This window comes from Cnephaeus nilssonii (genome assembly GCF_951640355.1).
Source record: "Cnephaeus nilssonii genome assembly, chromosome: 15".
Classification (NCBI taxonomy): Eukaryota; Metazoa; Chordata; class Mammalia; order Chiroptera; family Vespertilionidae; genus Cnephaeus; species Cnephaeus nilssonii.
The window spans coordinates 19,295,037-19,313,158 of NC_137086.1; the positions used below are offsets into that span (position 1 = coordinate 19,295,037).

Sequence of the window (18,122 nt, forward strand, 5' to 3'; positions counted from 1 at the left end):
GCCCTTCACCTGGAACGTGCGCACACATCGCTGGGGGACTTGTTAATATGCAGCTTCTGACTCAGCTGGCCTGGGGTGGAGCCTGTGGGTCCACATTTCTAACCATCCCTAGGGGATGTGGTGCTGGGTCCCCCTTCCGCTTTGAGTGGCTATTTAAAGGCTCTATAAAGCTGTCTAGGCTCCGGTGACTTGGTTGTTTTTTTCCTTTTTGGCACCTATTTGTCCCCATTTGCTCCCCTCCCCAGCAACCCTGTGTCCTCCTGCTGCCCCCTCAGCTACTTTTATTTCTCGCCCCCTCCATGCTTCACACACCCCGCTCGCCCTCTCTTACCAAAAGCCATTGTCATTCTACAAAAAGCAGCTCTCAGCCAATGGCCTCTGTAGACAAGACAAGCTAAAAGTTTGGCTTTAAAAAGAGGTAGGAGACCCTGGCCGGTTTGGCTCAGTGGATAGAGCATCCGCCTGTGGACTGAGGGGTCCTGGGTTTGATTCCGGTCAAGGGCACAGGCCTGGGTTGCCGGTAGGCGAAGGAGGCGGCTGATCAATGATTCTCTCTCATCATTGATGTTTCTATCTCTCCCTCTCCCTCTCTGAAATCAATAAAAATGTATTTTTAAAAATACATTATTAAAAAAAAAAAAAGAGGTAGGAGAGAAATAACCCGGTATTACCGTGGGTCCCTGAAGGGAACAACCTGCTTCGTTGTTTGTCACATGAGCCAGTGGCCCTCAGCCCCGGAACGTCCTGGTTGGGAAGGATCTTATCTTCTCCAACCGCCATCCACCTGTCCGGTGTTTGAATCCCGGAAATGTGGGGTCTGCGGGCACTCAGGTGCCCCCGGGACGGGAAGTGCACTGTCCACCCTGGGTCAGCATGTCAGAAATGCCTTCCTGATACCGAACTGAAATCTGTCTACTCAGAGCTGAGCCCCACCGGGGCTAGTTCGTGGGTCCCTGCAGAGCAGGCTCCAGGCCTTGGAAGGCAGCTATCGTGTCACCCAAGTAATTTCTTCCTCGGGCAGCACACCCGCAGGCCCTCGGCTATTCTCGCGCCGGGAACTGGCCACCTGGTCCTTCTCTGATCCCACTTCTGCGTCTCTCTGCCTGTGATGCCTGTACTGAAACACGCAACCGAAAACTGTCTCCACCTCACTACACCCACCATGACTCCCGTCGAACTCACTGCCAACCACATCCTCAACGTCGTTTTCACACATGCTGGGGCTCAGCCGCATCTGCCTCGTCGGTAATCATTGTAGTCATTAGTTTGAGCATTTATGAGCGTTCGTATAGCAGGATGGTTAAGGGCCCAGGCTCTGGAGCCAGACTGGGTGGGCAGCGCTCTACAAGCACCGTCTAATCGCTAGCGATCACCATCGTCATCACCACCATGACCATCGCCGTCATCACTGTGCTAAGCACTTCGCCTCCACTCACCGTGTTACTCCTCATGACAACTTCATGAGGTGGGGGCTCTAGGATCCCGGTTTGATAAGAGAGAAGTAGGTGTTAGGCGTCAGTCCTGCCTCAGTTGAAGAAACAGACGTGTGGAGAGGTCGGGTAACCCGCACCCAGTTAAACAGGTGATTGGTGGAGAAAGTCTCCCTACGTCCAAGGCCTGTGCTGTTCTCCCCCTCAGCTACAGTCCGTACTCACCGCCGCATTGCCGAGTACTCCCTACAGGCGGGGCAGGGCGCTGGACATGCCTCATCTGATTTAAGTGCCATCATCCCAGGAGGTAGACACTCCTGTCAGCCCCCTGGACAGATGAGGAAAGCAAGGCTCAGAGAAGCTGAGCAACCTCCACACATTTTTACAGCAAGGAAAGCCAGGTGTTATACCCACCCAGGCCTGCCTGGCTCCCAAATCCATTCTAACATCTATTGAGTCTGACCGCCAAACGGGCGAGCAGGCTGCCCTGGGAGGCTGATGGCAGTCACTGGTGATCATGACCCCGGATATCCACTGCGACGCAGGGGCACACGGTTTGCCTAATCAGCCCCATTTTCTGAGCTGTCATGAGGGGCAATTTCCACTTTCTCTGATGCTTCACTCTCCTGCCGTTTCTGAAAGCTGCTGATTTGCTCAGATTAAGACAAGCTTCTGTGCCTCTCACATGGCAGTTTGCTGTACGTGCTGCCAGAAGGAGGAGGAATCCTAAGCAGGAGCCCTTGATGTGGTATGCAAAGCCTTTGCCGCGTGAAATAGGAGGAACCTGCCAGCGGTCTCCCAGACTGCACTTCTTCACCCAACGCCTGAGGTTATGTGACTGCATCATTGCAAAGGTACATTTCAGTGTCAGGTCACGAGAGGGCATCTCGTGTGGTAAGGAGCAGCAATACAGGCAGAACATATTCACCAGCCTGGAGATCAGCGATTCTGAGCCAGGCATACACTGGCTGGGCTTCAGAGGGCCTGGGAGCATTCTGTATGTGTGTATGCATTTTCCTGGAGAACCCATAAACTTTTATAATATGCTCAAAGGAGTCCGTGACTCAAAAAAAAAAAAAAGGGGGGGGGCAGTTTAAAATCCATTGCTCCAGATTTTAAAAGCACTAGAAGCTTCAAAAAACAAAACACCTGAATCCCTTCTTAATGACAATGCCAATTCCCCTAGAGGTGCAGGAATGTACCTTTCTTTCTTATGAATGATTTATGCTCTGTATTTCTGGAGAGAGAGAGAGAGACAGAGAGAGAGAGAGAGAGAGAGAGATAGAGAGAGAGAGAAATGTGTCAGCCTAGAGATACGACCTCCTTCATAGCATTTCCTCAAGTAAACCTCACAGTATCTGTATTAGGTAAATACCAATATTAACTCCATTATATATGGGGAAATTGAATCTTACCGAGGCATACAAACTTACCCAAGGTCAGTTAGTAAGTCCATCTAAATTCTAATATGTCGTACCTAGATTTGTAAAATACAGGATAAATCATAGAAAAAATTTTTTAATAATATACTCAATATTTCTTAACATTGCCTTTTTAAGGGAGAAAAGAAATTATTGGAGACATTTTTCTAGAAGTCTATGCCAGATTTCCCTCTCCCTCTTATTTCCCCCCCAAAAATAATGCGTAATTGTTACGATAAACAGGACTTGCCGGTGCTGAGGACTGTGTGGCGGGCTGTGATGTTATTCCTGCGATGGTGTTACTGGGTTGTGTGCAAATGGGGCAGAAAGGGCCCTGCCAGGAAGGGAGGGGCTCAAAACGAGCGACCATGGAGACACAGCGACGCTCGCAGTGACCATCTGTTCGCCTTCTCAGCGAGTCAGCCACGAGGGCCACCAGGCAGAGATAAAAGCTCTCTCAGATGATGGGAAATTAAAAGCTTTGAATTAAAATTCACCCCAGGTGGATTTTTCTGTCAGACACTGAGAAAGTGTTCATGCTCAGATGTTACAAAAAAACACATTTTGCCAACTTAGTTATTTGATCAGGAGTCCACAAGAATTAATTCACCTTCTATTCTATTTCTTCAGTCTTTTGCCCCCCAAAATAAATCAGAGCTAGGAGTCCATGGAACGTGTGTAATATAAATGTGCCTTGCCTGTGCCCCAAATGCCATTTCCCAGGTGGCAGGAGTCCGTTTCTGTGGCTTGTCCAGTTAGCCAGCCCCGCCTCCCCTTCAAGCGTGGGCTCCTGCCCCCACGGCTGCCTGAGGTGCTGCTTCTCTCGGCTCCCCCAGAGCCTCTGAGTGCCACTCATTGCCTTTGTCACACTCTCCGGCAAGTTTTTAAAATTTGTGTGTCTCTTTGACCAGATTCTAGACTCCCTGAGGTTAGTTTCATGCCTGGTACATAAAAGATGCTCAAAAATGGGTAACCTGGCCCTCGCTGGTTTGGATCAGCGGAAAGAGCGTAAGGCCTGCGGACTGAAGGGTCCTGGGTTTGATTCCAGTCAAGGGCACATGCCCAGGTGTGAGCTTGATCCCCAGTAGGGGGCATGCAAGAGGCAGCCGATCAATAATCCTCTCTCATTGAAGTTTCTAACTCTTTCTCCCTCTCCCTTCCTCTCTGAAATCAATGTATATAAAGAACACTACTCATTTTTTTTAAAAAAGAGTAACCTAAAAAATTTGTATTTGTTTTTTCCCTATCTAAAAGTAATTGCAAGGATTGGTGTCGTTAAGGTAGAATCATTTACAATCACTTCTACGTTAAAGGGGGGGGGGGGGGAGGGTACGGTAACCTCCCACCAGGACTTGTCAAGTAAGTGCCAAGAAGTAATTAACACCCAAAGGCAGTATACTAGTTATCTATTGCTATTTAATAAATTATTTCAACACTTCATTTATTATCTTTGTTTCTTGGGTCAGGGATTTAGACAGCACATTATCTTGCTTCTGTGTATGATGCCGAGGGCCTCTGTTGGAAGTTCAGAACCAGGGGGCTGGAATCATCAGAAGGCTGGTTCCCTCACCTGTCTGGCAGTTAATGCTGTCTATTGGTTGGGGACTTAGCTGGGACTGTCGGCCAGAACACCCCACACATGGCCTTGTGATGTGACTTGAGCTTCCTTAGGACATGGCAGCTGGGGTCCAAGGGCACATGTCCCGACAGACAGAGACCCGGGCCAAAGTCATTCTGGTTTTGGAACCTGGCCTCAGAAATCACAGCATCACTTGCCACATTCCTATTGGTTGAAGCCATTGTAAAGTTCCATCTAAGGTGGGAACGGAGGCTCCCCACCTCAGTGAAGGGGTGTCAACATAAGAAGAGCATGTAGGATGGGGTATATACTGTGCGGCCATCTTTTAAAAATGCCATCTGCCATATGCAGCCATGGGGAAACGGCCAAATTCCTCATAATCGAATATGTGTAAAAATCCCTTATGGGAGACAAGAGCAATGACTCCAGGAGGTGGATTTCACGAAGGCAGTGGGTTTTTCCTTTACTTCCAGAGGACAGGTAATTATATCTCTGCCAGAAGTGCAAAGAGATATAAAAAAATTATATCTCTGCCAATGTCTCTTTGTTGAGGTCATCTATAGACCCCACCCAAGTCACTTCTCATTCCTTGCTCAGGTCACTCCAATATCACTCTTGTCATAATTCTTGATTATTTCATTATCCATATTGATGATACCCCGACTTCTCAGCTTCTTCACATCCTCTCTTCCAATGATCTTATCCTCCACCCTTCTCAGCTACTCACTCCTACGGTCATAATTGCAGCCTTCCATGACTACTATTTAAGATGTCTATCAGCTCCAATAATTATTTGATGCTACAAGTACCTTTATAATCTCTGATCTTACCACCTTTTCACTGGCCCTCACTTCCTCATGACCTCACTGCCCCCAGGTTAGGTCAGAAGTCCATCGTTAGAATTGTCCCTTGGCATCCGCTCTCAACTCCCTTGCACCCTCCCTCTTCTTTGTATTCTAGCAAAACTCAGCTCTGGTTAATACCCGTCCCCCCTTCCCGTCCCCCCTGCCCGCCCTCCACAGGCGCCAATAGGCAGCTACTGGTCTCACTCTGAATCCCTGACAGGAACCTCAATTGGGTCCTCAGTGGTGCCCACAGTTAGACTTTCCCTGAAATGGGGAAGCAGAAATGCCTCCTCAGGGGGCGCCTGTGCCCCAGAGCTGTAACCCACACCTTCGGGCCGGAGCCCACCATCTGCTGGGCATTGCTGTCAGACTTCAATGCACACCGGGCCAACCTGCAGCAGAATCCTCCTCAGAACACAGCTTCTCTCTGCCAACACCTCAGCTTCCTGGCGGCTTCAAAACCAAAGTCTAGTGATGCGACATCCTCTACAAGGGCACCCTCTCCGTTTCCGCCGCGTTTTCTCGACACTCAGCGTTGCTGAGAGCTATTTTGACATCTCCTTCTATTCTTAGCACCAAAGCACAAAGTTAGAACTGCACATTCGTGAGAAAAACCAAGAACCCTTGGGGGTGGGGGTGGAAGGGGCTCTAACCAAGCCAGTCCAGGGTGCGGGGGAAAGCACTTGAGAAGGGGCCTGGAGACTTTGACGCTGTGGGGATGTGTCACCCTGGGCAAGTCCCTTTAGCTGTCTGGATCCCAGCTTCATCATCTGTCAAGTGAAGGGACTAGATGAGGTAATTCCTAAGGTTCTTTCTAGATCTTTCATTCTGACTTTGTCACAGGATACGACACCATTCACAGTTACCCCCCCCCCCCCCCGCCCCGTTTTTTCATTGTCATCATCAGTTTTTCCGTTGAGAAAGAGTCTGCTTCTTGCCGGAGGGTACAGAGATAAATAGGACACCACCCTGGCCCTCTAGGAACTCACATTCCTTTTAGACAAACAGCTTGACATAACCCTGTAAATATGCCATAATGGGATGAATGTTTGGGGGAATGTATGTTTAAAGTGTGATGGGAGCCCTAACCGGTTTGGCTCAGTGGATAGAGCGTCGGCCTGCGGACTGAAGGGTCCCAGGTTCGATTCCAGTCAAGGGCATGTACCTCGGTTGCGGGCACATCCCCAGTAGGAGGTGTGCAGGAGGCAGCTGATCAATGTTTCTCTCTCATTGATGTTTCTAACTCTCTATCCCTCTCCCTTCCTCTCTGTAAAAAGTCAATAAAATATATGTAAAAATAATAATAAAGCATGAGGGGAACAAAGTAGAAAAGAGGATTAGTTCTCTCTGTGGAGGTTGCAGCCCTTCACAGAGGAAATGGCATTGAAGAACATTCGTAAATGATCCCGTGGACTTTGCCAGAGCGTGGTGGGTGTGGGGGGGGGGGCACAGAAAGGGCATTCTGGTTATGAGAAAGGGCCCAATGACAGGGTGAATCTGGGGACAAATTCCAAATTTTCTATGCACCCAGCCATTAGGCACATGAGGGAGTGTGTGAGGGCATGAGGCTGGAAAAGACAGACTGGAACCTTTTTCCGTGTTTTCTTTTCATTTAGCAAAACCTCACTTTAGAATTATCCCCCAAGTTTCTCATTTTTAAAACCAGGGCTTCTTTGCCATTACATGGTCAAATATTTCCATGTAATGTGTAAGGCAGCAAGTAACAGCAGCTTCGTTTTACAGAGAGGGAAGTAAAATCAATACTGATTTGTAGATTGCTCAAGATCAGGTCAACAGACTGGAAATTTGCCCTTGGGTCCTTATGTGATGAAAACTGCATAACTTTCTTTTTCTCAAGTCAAGAGAAGTAATCTTGACTGACCCAGACAAATCACATTGGGACTGTCACAAGGGTTAGATTTTGAGACAAGTATAGCTTGAGGGAAGAACTAAGTACTGTGAACACCATATAAGGGAAGAAAGCATATCCTAAGTTCCCACACAGCATAGGGATGGGTAACCTTAAAATCTGCTTGAGCCCCTGAGAACAGTGCTTTTTCCCAGTCTAATCGGTTCATCAGGAAACAGAGTTGCCTTTTTTAAAGTCACTTTGGGAGGTGCTTGGTCACCCAGACTTCACAGGACAACAGCGCCTGGGGTGGGGGTGGGTGGGGGGGTCACTGCCAAGATTTGGCTTTTGGCCTTACAGATCCAAAAAGTTCAACTATTCCTTCTCCCAGAACAGATCAGGGGTTAAAGGACTAAATCTGAACTCAAATGAGGTCGATGTTTATTTTATAAACAAAGCTCTTTCTATCATGTCTGTAGCACCATCTGCTGGGAAAGGAAAGCGCCCTTGTTAATACTTAAAGTTGCCCTAAACCGGTTTGGCTCAGTGGATAGAGCATCGGCCTTCGGACTCAAGGATCCCAGGTTTGATTCCTGTCAAGGGCATGTACTTTGGTTGCGGGTACATCCTCAGTAGGGGGTGTGCAGGAGGCAGCTCATCGATGTTTCTCTCTCATCGATGTTTCTAACTCTCTCTCCCTCTCCCTTCCTCTCTGTAAAAAAATCAATAAAATATTTTTTAAAAAAGAATACTTAAAGTTGAAAACGTCAGAAATCCTACTCAGCAAAGAGGGGAAGGGGAAAGGGAGAGGAAGGAGTGGCTAGGCAGAGTCTAAGAAACAACATTAAGTATATTACACTGAAACAACATTAAGTATATTATACTGAAGTTACTTATAGATAGATGTAACCACTAAAACAAAAAGACACACTTTCCAACTGATCAGAAACACACACCAACAGATCCTAGTAAAAGATTTTTTTAAGTAATAACTAGAATTCATAAACACAGAAAGCATGCCACAAAATATAAGGATAGACCAAAGAGCACTTAGAACATGTCTATGTCATGTTAATGCCATGGAATGCCCCTATCAAACAAAGTCTCCGAGATGGACTCCCAAAGCAAAACCCAGCGGGATGCTGCGTACAAACCGAGTGACTCAGGAAGGTTGGAAATATGAGACTTCAAGAGCACACCAAACACCCGAGAGCCCAAGTGGCAGGGTCTCCATCTTAACACCAGGAAAGGCTGGTTTCAGGGCAGAAAGCATCAAATTACACCAAAGAGGACACCTTGTCATGATCAAGGATGCAATCCACAATGAAGGCTCACACAAAAACGAGCATATCTACCAGTCAGCCCGTAAAGGAAACCTGAGGCGTTTTCACAAGACATAAGTAATACAGCCAATATCGACCTAGAAGTGTTTTAAGTCTTAGTAATTCCTGGATCAAAAAGGAAATCAGACAGTGCCCTCGGCGGTCCCGGATCTGTCTCCTGCTTCGACAGTGTGTGGACGGAACAGACCCAGGGACGCCCCTTCTTCCGGCCTCCGACCACCCTCCTGCGTCTTACCCAGTCACCACCTTCAGAACCACCTCCGGGACCAGCCAACACGCTGGTTTCTTTTCTACCTTAACTCCTTATTGCCCAACAACCATGAGCTACCAAATTCGTCAGAATTATCCCACCGAGGTGGAGGCTGCGGTCAACCGCCTGGCCAACCTGCACCTGCGGGCCTCCGGCACCTACCTCTCTCTGGCTTCTATTCGACCAGGACGATGTGGCCATGGAGGGCGTGGGTCTGTGAGAATTTGCAGCGAAGAAGCAGGAGGGCACTGAGAGTCTCTTAAAGATGCAAAACCAGCGCAGTGGCCGCCTTCTCTCCAGGTCACGCTGAAGCCTCCCTGAGATGAGTGGGCAAAACTCAGGGCGCATGGAAGCCGCCCTGGCCTTGGAGAGGAGCCTGAACCAGGCCCTTTGGGAGCTGCAGGCCCTGGTTCTACCCGCAGACCCTCAGCCCTGTGACTTCCTGCAGAACCACTTCCTGGGTGAGGAGGTGAAACATCAGGAAGATGGGCGACACCTGACTCACCTCTGCAGGCTGCCAGGCCCCACGTGGGTTGAGAATCACTCCTCCCAGGAACATTGTCGGTGTCTGGTTAGCCACTGCCAGGTGCTAACGCTTGGTGATGAGCGCTGGGATATTTCAGCACTAAAGCGAGAAATGTCAACAAAGTGATTGACTCGATGGTTAGGACAACCATCACCCCTTATCCAGCTTAGCCCATAATGGAAGTGATGCATCTCATTATTATTATTATTATTATTATTATTATTATTATTATTGTAAATATATTTTATTGATTTCCCTACAGAGAGGAAGGGAGAGGGATAGACAGTTGGAAACATCGATGAGAGAGAAACATCGATCAGCCGCCTCCTGCACACCCCCTACTGGGGATGTGCCCGCAACCAAGGTACATGCCCTTGACCGGAATCGAACCCGGGACCTTTCAGTCCGCAGACCGATGCTCTACCCACTGAGCCAAACCGGCCAGGGCTCCTTGTTATTTTTATTTCTTCCACATTGTGAATGATTCTGGATGTTACAACCACTGCCTTTGCAACCAGTAGCATCTTACAAATTTTAAAAATCGAATAATTCATTTTCCTTCGTAGGACCTGGACCCCCGTCTCCTTTACAAATCGAAGTGAAGGCAGAGGGGGGAACCCGTGTGCCTCTAGGACACGGGCATACACATGTGATGTGGGCGTTTCTCCCCCTTTTCCCCACCTCTTCCCACCAGGAGAAGTTGCCCCCGTGCAAGGAACCGCATTTGACCTGAGGAAGCCAGTGGCGCTTGGGAAACACCTGCAGGACTTCCACGTCGGTGGCTTTGACCACAATTTCTGCCTGAAGGGCTCGAAGGAAAAGCACTTTTGTGCGCGGTAGGTACTTTCCACTTCCTGCCGCTGCAGGGAAGAGGCGAGAGCAACCCCTATTTGGGGAGCTTTTCCTCTGGCCGCATCAATACCATTTACTACGCTGCAGGGACCGAAGGCCACATCCCATGTCTTTTCAAAGCTTCTAGTCCACGGGTGAGCTCTGCAGAACTCTCCCGCCCCTCCCCCACCCGCAGGCCATCATCCCTGCCCCTGCCGGCATCCCGCCTCTCTCTGCTCCCACTCTCCAGCTTCGCTTGTTCTTTTTTTTTTTTTTTTAATATATTTTATTGATTTTTTACAGAGAGGAAGGGAGAGGGATAGAGAGCTAGAAACATCGATGAGAGAGAAACATCGACCAGCTGCCTCCTGCACACGCCCTACTGGGGATGTGCCCGCAACCAAGGTACATGCCCTTGACTGGAATCGAACCTGGAACCCTTCAGTCCGCAGACCGATGCTCTATCCACTGAGCCAAACCGGTTTCGGCTCGCCTGTTCTTTAAGGCCCCGTTTTTCTTAGAAGCCCTAATTCCCCCCAAGTGAAGCCCTGTCTGCCTTCCCCGAACTCCCAGAGCCCTCTGTGCTCCCTTGACTTGGGATTTTGCTCTGCCCTCATTCAAGCCAGGTTGGAGGCTGACTTCTACTCAACCCCAGAGGCACACCCTCCTCGCTAACCCTGAGCCCCGTCTGCCAGCTCAGCTCCTCGAACCCCTGCCTCTGCCTCAGGCCATGCTTGCCACTAGCAAATGACCCATGAGTGTTTGTAGAACGTGTGGATTTTCAGTATGAGAAAACGATCCGAACTCTAAGAGAGAGAGAACTTAAAAAGCCTGCTTCCCCACGGAGGCCCAGCCCCAAGGTCCCGGCTGTGTGCTTTCAGCTCACGCCTGCTTTTCTCCTCCGGGCCCATGCTCACTCCTCCCGCCCTGCCCGCACCGAGCAGACCCTGCCTTCTCTCCCAACCGCCTCTTCCCCAAACTCTTTCCCTTTGACTTCCCGGTGGGCTACACATATGGGGACGTTTTACTTCTCAGAGAGACTGGGAGGCCCAGGCTTTCTTTACAGAGACCGGGTGGGTACTCGCCTCGGGAGAGGCCTGGTTTGGAAACAAAGACAACAGTGACGCCAGCAGAAACCCCAGCAGATGTTGGAGGGCAGAGCTGACTGAAGAGACAGCCCGCTCTGGTCCCAGGGAGGAAAGCGTGTCTTCCAAAAAACAGCTCGTTGTTTCACTCCAGCTCTTTATGAGAAAGAATCCCAGCCCCTCCAGGACCCTAAAACCCTAAAATTGCCTCTCTCCAATCTGGCTGCCCCCAACACACACACACACACACACACACACACACACACACACACACACACCTGGCTGGGGTGAACCTGTTTCGTCCTTCCCCAGAGAAACCAAAATCAGAGTGAGAAGTTGCTACTGAGGATCCTCAAAACCACCTGCTAATGCCTCACCTAGGAGGCCGTGAGAATTTCCCATGATGCTGTTACTCCCTGTCTCCTCCGTATATCTTGTCCCGGCTCTGTGACTGGGTCCGATCCCTGTTTCAAAGCTGCTTTCCCAGCGTCTGCCTGTCCCTATATGTGGCTTTATCCCCAGGGTCCATCACGCTGGAAGCGGGCGGGTACTGGACGTGTACACCACCCAGCCCGGGGTCCAGTTTTACACGGGCAACTTCCTGGACGGCACACTGAAGGGCAAGAGTGGAGCAGTCTATCCCAGGCACTCTGGTTTCTGCCTCGAGACCCAGAACTGGCCCGATGCAGTCAATCAGGTAAAGCTACAGGTCGGCCTGTTAGAGGGGGGGGTGTCCAAGGTCACACTGTAGGACAGAGGTCATGACTCAGGTCTGTGTGAGTCAAAAGTCCATGTGTGTTCTCTTCTCCAAGTCATGATAAACAGAGCAAACACTTAGCCAAGTTACTAGCATGGCATTTACATGTTTTTAAAAATATCTCTTATTTTGTATCTTCAAAGCCTTTATTCAGCTTAATGTTTCTCATCAACACCTACTCATTTTCTACAACCACACTTTTAAGGTGATCCTTCATGTCTTCTCTTCCTATTTGCTTCCTCATAACTTTTTCTAGCTATTTCCTGGAGTAGTGAATGCTCTGCAAAGCACCTGCCTATGATAAAATGCATGTAGCTTGCACCAGAGTATAAATCAACACACTGCTTCCTTCAAGAAAGTCTTGCCGCTACAAAGTGATGTAGTTGATTTTCATTCTGGCTCAAATTCTTTATCTCATGGGAAACCAAAAATAAACAGTTCTTTTTTTTAAAGTATATATATATATATATATATATATATATATATATATATATATATGTGTGTGTGTATATATATATACACATATATATATACTTTATGTATCTTACCTAATAATAGAGGAACATGTAAATTGACCATACCTCCGCTATGCCCACAGCCAATCAGAGTGAGTATGCAAATTAACCCAACAAAGATGGCAGTTAATTTGCATACATACCTGGGTCCCGGGAACCTCCTCAGCACCCAGGTCACTTACAGCTGGCCATCGGAGGGGCGGGGGGGCCCCCCTTCCCCCGCCTCGGGCGGAGGCTTTAGGCTTGGGCAGGGGCCGAGCCTGGGATCGGAGGGAAGGGGAAAAAATCAATGGAAACATATCCTCAGGTGAGGATAAAAAGAAAAGTAAAGAAAAAAATGCCATATCCTATGAAAGACACATCTTGAAAATTCCTAAAGAAAGTTGTCATGTTTTCATGGTGAAGGGACTGGAGTCTCTGTTGATGAAAATACCTTGGTGGCTGCGGTGACTGGCAGTGGCTGCAGCAGCAGGGTGATGGGTCTGGCGCCTTCCCCTGATCAGCCCGGTCACCTCCCGCAAAGGAAGGCCAGACTGCGGCTTCGGTCCGCTCCCAACAGGGAGCGGGCCTAAGCCATCAGTAGGACATCCCCTGAGGGCTCCCAGTATGTGAGAGAGGGCAGGCTGGGCTGAGGGAACCCTCCCCAGTGTACGAATTTCATGCACCGGGCCCCTAGTGTGTGTGTGTGTGTGTGTGTGTGTGTGTGTGTGTGTGTGTGTGTATATATATATATATATATATATATATATATATATATATATTTCAGAGAGGCAGGGAGAGGGAGAGAGAGATAGAATAGAAACATCAATGATGAGAGAGAATCATCGATCGGCTGCCTCCTGCACACCCCACACAGGGTATCGAGCCTGCAACCTAGGCATGTGCCCTGACTGGGAATTGAACTGTGACCTCCTGGTTCTTAGGTCGATGCTCAACCACTGAGCCACGCTGGCCAGACAATAGTAAACAGTTCTTACATTGCCGATGGATTGGGTAAGGGTGCAGTCTGGGCTGGCAAGGTGTAACCTGTGTTTTTTCCCCTTCACAGCCCCACTTCCCTCCTGTGCTGCTGAGGCCTGGTGAGGAGTATGACCACACCACTTGGTTCAAGTTCTCTGTGGCTTAAGGAAGTGTGAAGACCTGACCTGCTCCAGGGCCAGGCTGGGAGCCCTTCAGCAGCCTGTCTCCTATTCAGAGATGAGATGACGATTAGAGGCTTTAAAAGTGATCCCGTGATTTAAAATCATACAAATGGAAGCTGTCATGACAGCCACTCTGAATATTGATTGCCTTTCCCATGACTGGCTCTAATAATCAGCTCTATTCTCTGTGTAGTTAAGAGAACCCACGACCAAACATCATCCAAGCCCTAACCCTAGCCCAGACCCCATGCTGTGGGTTCGATCTCTCCCCGCCGCCTTTCTTTTCTACTTTTCACCCCTCCTTTCTTTGAGGCGACACTCATTCCTTTTCTTTTTCTTCCTCCTCTACCTCAAACCACCTTGCCCTTGAGCATCACTTTGGGGTTCTCAGAGGTCACATTAGTTCATTCAACGTGCTAGCAGGTGGACCTCTCTGCCCTGAGTAGATGATTGACAAGTGAGGGAGCTGAGGCTTAAAGAAGCTAAATGAACCACCTACAGGCCCACAGCCAGGAACAATTTCAGCCAGGACTTGAGGTTTGTCATGTGAATTCAAGTCCCCTTTGCTCCTCTTCTATCTGCCAGAGCATTCCACTGCTCGTGGGCAAAGCGGGGTCTGACCCTTATCTCTTAGAGCCAGCCTTTCTTCCCAGATTCACTTTTATAAAAAGCATTATTCTGAGTGACTAACTGTCTCTGAGCCTTAGAAGTGATGTGACTTAAAGTACAGTAAAGAGCCCTAGCCAGTTTGGCTCAGTGGATAAAGCGTCGGCCTGCGGACTCAAGGGTCCCGGGTTCGATTCCAGTCAAGGGCATGTGCCTTGGTTGCGGGCACATCCCCAGTGCGGGGTGTGCAGGAGGCAGCTGAATCGATGTTTCTCTCTCATCGATGTTTCTAACTCTCTATTTCTCTCCCTTCCTCTCTGTAAAAAATCAATAAAATATATATGTTTTTTAAAAGTACAGTAAAGAACCTGTCATTTTGATTCTCTGCCTTTGAAGTTAACTGAGAAAGCGCAGCCCAGCCGCAGCATGGAAGAAAGGAAGCACAGAGTCAGGAGCGATGCCCGTGGGAGGAGGGCCTTCCCTGAGCACTGCACGTGGCACCTGGAACAGATGGCATATGATGTAGATGAGCCCGGGGCTCCCTCTTCTCCCGAAGAGCTGAATCATCTGTGAAGGGTTGGGGTTGATGGTTTTTAAAGAAATGTACCTTTTATATACTAACCATCAATTGACATTTTTTTCCCAAAATATATTTTTATTGATTTTAGAGAGGAAGGGAGAGGGAAAGAGAGATAGAAACATCAATGATGAGAGAGAAACATTGATTGGCTGCCTCCTGCTCACCCCCTAACTGGGGATCGAGCCTGCAACCTCGGCACGTGCCCCTGACCAGAACCGAACCCGGGACCCTTCAGTCCACAGGCCGATGCTCTACCTACTGAGCCAAATTGGCTAGGGCTCAATTGAAATTTTGAAAAGCTCTACACTGCCCAGCCGGTGTGGCTCAGTGGTTGAGTAGTCGTCCTACGAACCAGAAGGTCAGGGTTCGATTCCCGGTCGGGGCATATGCCCGAGTTGTGGGCTTGATCCTCGGTGTGAGGCATGCAGGTGGCAGCCAATCAATGATTCTCTATCCTTATAGATGTTTCTATCTCTCCCCTCTCCCTTCCTCTGAAATCAATAAAAAACTTAAATAAATGATAAATAAAAATAAAAAGCCCTGTACCTTCAAAGACTTCAGTTTCCTCACTTACCTTCAAATCATACATAGCCCAAGTATATGGTGTGTTCTGGGTTCTACTATGCTCTCCAATACGAGCCCCAGCATCTTCCTAGAGGAAAGCTACCTAACGGGCAGCCTGTTGAGCTCCCCGTACTTCCCCTGTCTTAGCAACCACAATAAACCAAAGAGAGTGTTTATTTTTTAATTCACTTCATCGATTTTCTGAGTACCTATTTTGCACACAGTTCTCTACTGGGTCTTTTACGGGAAGCAAGAGGTGATGTCTGAGATGTGGTATGTTCCCTCAGGGATATCACCGTCTCTGGGAGAGACAAGACCAACAGCAATCTGATGATGTAGAATTGCACGGACACGGCTGGGAGCCCTGAGCTAATACTAACTTTGCGTCTGGCATTTACTGCAAGGGCAAACAATCTAATTTCACCTGGCCTCTGTTTTCTCACTTGCAAGGCAAAGTGCTTTGTTTTTCTCTGTTCTGAAAATAGAATTGTTTTTACCAGAAGCCTAGCCTAGAGTAGCCCGAATAAGGATATTCACCTTTAGAGCAGCTGAAAGAAATTACTGGTATTTTAATTAGTTGTGTTTATGAAAGACAATAAAGAGGAACGTTTGATTGTCAAGCTATAAGACTGATGAAAGTAAAATTTTAGAGAAATTAGTCTTTTGTGGCGGCAACCAGTCTATTCTTTTCCGTGAAACACACACATAAAAGAGAACTTGAATGTGCCTGAGAAAAGACATTCCGTAGTTATGAGGCATGTTGAGTATGGCATGTGAGCATAATTGTGTTTTATGATGAAATCACTGAAGGTGTCAGCAAGAAACAATTTTACAATCTAACAACTGGACACTTCGTTCATATGGAGCGGTGAGAACTAACATGGTATTTGATATGAAAAACATCATGCAGCCGAAACCGGTTTGGCTCAGTGGATAGAGCGTCGGCCTGCGGACTGAAAGGTCCCAGGTTCGATTCCGGTCAAGGGCATGTACCTTAGTTGCGGGCACATCCCCAGTAGGGGTTGTGCAAGAGGCAGCTGGTCGATGTTTCTCTATCATCGATGTTTCTAACTCTCTATCCCTCTCTCTTCCTCTCTGTAAAAAATCAATAAAATATATTTAAAAAAACACAAAAACATCATGCAACTACAGCATGAAAGCCTTATTGAAAACGCAAACATCCACTAAACTGCCACATACACGACCCTCCAGGGCCCTAGGAGTCCAAACCTTCCTTACTACACACCCCTACCCATAACCACATTAGTGCTTTATTGTTCTGAGTGCTGACCCTTCACAGGTGAGGGAATCATTGAGTCAGCTCAATGATCTGTGGAATCCTGTTTCAAATTCATAGGACAATAAGTTCTTATCATTAGCTGTGGGATTTTGATTATTCCATTTTCTACTCATTTTGTCTAACAAGAAAGATGTAATATTAAATAATTGTGCAAACACTGCTGTAAAGACTAAACTAAGATGGCATGATGTAGAGGTTGAACTGTTGTGACTGTTCAGTGACCAATGTCAGTCAAACCTGACATTGAAAGTTAGTGTCAATGAATAAATAAATGGATAGTTTGTGAGAAGTAGAACATGAAAAAATACAGGACTATCAGAAGACAGGAAGCACAGCATATACCCAGGTCCCATTATCAATCATAACCATTTTAAACAATTGGATCACCAGTTTGCAAGGGGCTATTTGAACAGTTTTGACAGGAATGCAATCCTTTTCCAATCAAGGTATTTATCTTCTCCCTCTAAGTTCCAACTTCTCCAATCCAATTACTCCAATCATAAGTCTCAGATGCTTTGGGTAGCACTTTAAAATATATTTTTATTGATTTCAGAGAGGAAGGGAGAGGGAGAGATAGAATCATCCATGATGAGAATCATTGATTGGCTGCTTCCTGCATGCTCCCCACTGGGGATCCAGCCTACAACCTGGACATGCCCCCTTGACCGGAATCAAACCCGGGACCCTTCCGTCCATAGGCCGATGCTCTACCTACTGAGCCAAATTGGCTAGGGCTCAATTGAAATTTTGAAAAAGCTCTATACTGCCCAGCCAGTGTGGCTCAGTGGTTGAGTGTCATCCTACAAACCAGAAGGTCAGGGTTCGATTCCCATAGGCAGATGCTCTACCCACTGAGCCAAACCAGCTAGGGCTGGGTAGCACTTGAGCTGTAGCCAAGTAAGATGCTCAGCAAATCCTCACCTCAAAAAAAGCAACTATTATGCTGGGTGGGTGGAAACTGACAGAACAATTTTGCCGCTCTAGAAACTGACCAAAAACACAACAATCTGAGATGTGTTTACGTTTGAAAAACTGAACTTTGGGTAGGAGCCGTGGGAAACTGGTGCTCTTGCCCGGGGCTGGTTCCATTCCCCTTACTTTCCCAGCTCAGTCCTGGGGCGGCTCTGCCAAGGCAAAACCAAACCTGAGAACCAGCAGGTTGCTGTGGTCGAGGAGGAGCTCCCTCACTTTGGAGTGGTGGGTTATACCCATGTCCAAACCCTTCATCAGTAAAGGGAAGTAATGACCTCGGTGCTACGGGAGCATGGAGGACCGACAGCTGTTCGCATGACGTTGCAATCACAACTGCAGCAAGCACAGTCTGCCTGATCGGGCTGCACATGTGCCCAGAAGAGACCAGAGAGGGTCCAAGCTATTCACAACACTCCTGGCCAACTCTCGGGCTGCAGGCATGTGCAGAGAAAATTAAGAGGGGCCGAGCAAAAAGGAAAAGCCAGCAGGGACTTGAAAACAGCCTAGACACCGAATTCACTCTATCT

The 18,122-nt window shown here is 48.1% G+C and overlaps 1 protein-coding gene across 1 annotated transcript in view; it reads left to right on the top strand.

Annotated features, from left to right (window-relative positions):
- Positions 1-14,957, top strand: part of GALM (galactose mutarotase) — a 42,033-nt gene extending 27,076 nt beyond the window's left edge. Inside the window, exons 5-7 of the mRNA XM_079792407.1 lie at positions 9,938-10,079; positions 11,682-11,856; positions 13,480-14,957. Coding sequence (XP_079648533.1) covers positions 9,938-10,079; positions 11,682-11,856; positions 13,480-13,557 — 395 coding nt within the window. The 3' untranslated portion in view covers positions 13,558-14,957. The remainder of the gene's footprint in view (positions 1-9,937; positions 10,080-11,681; positions 11,857-13,479) is intronic.
- The last annotated feature ends 3,165 nt before the right edge of the window (positions 14,958-18,122 follow it).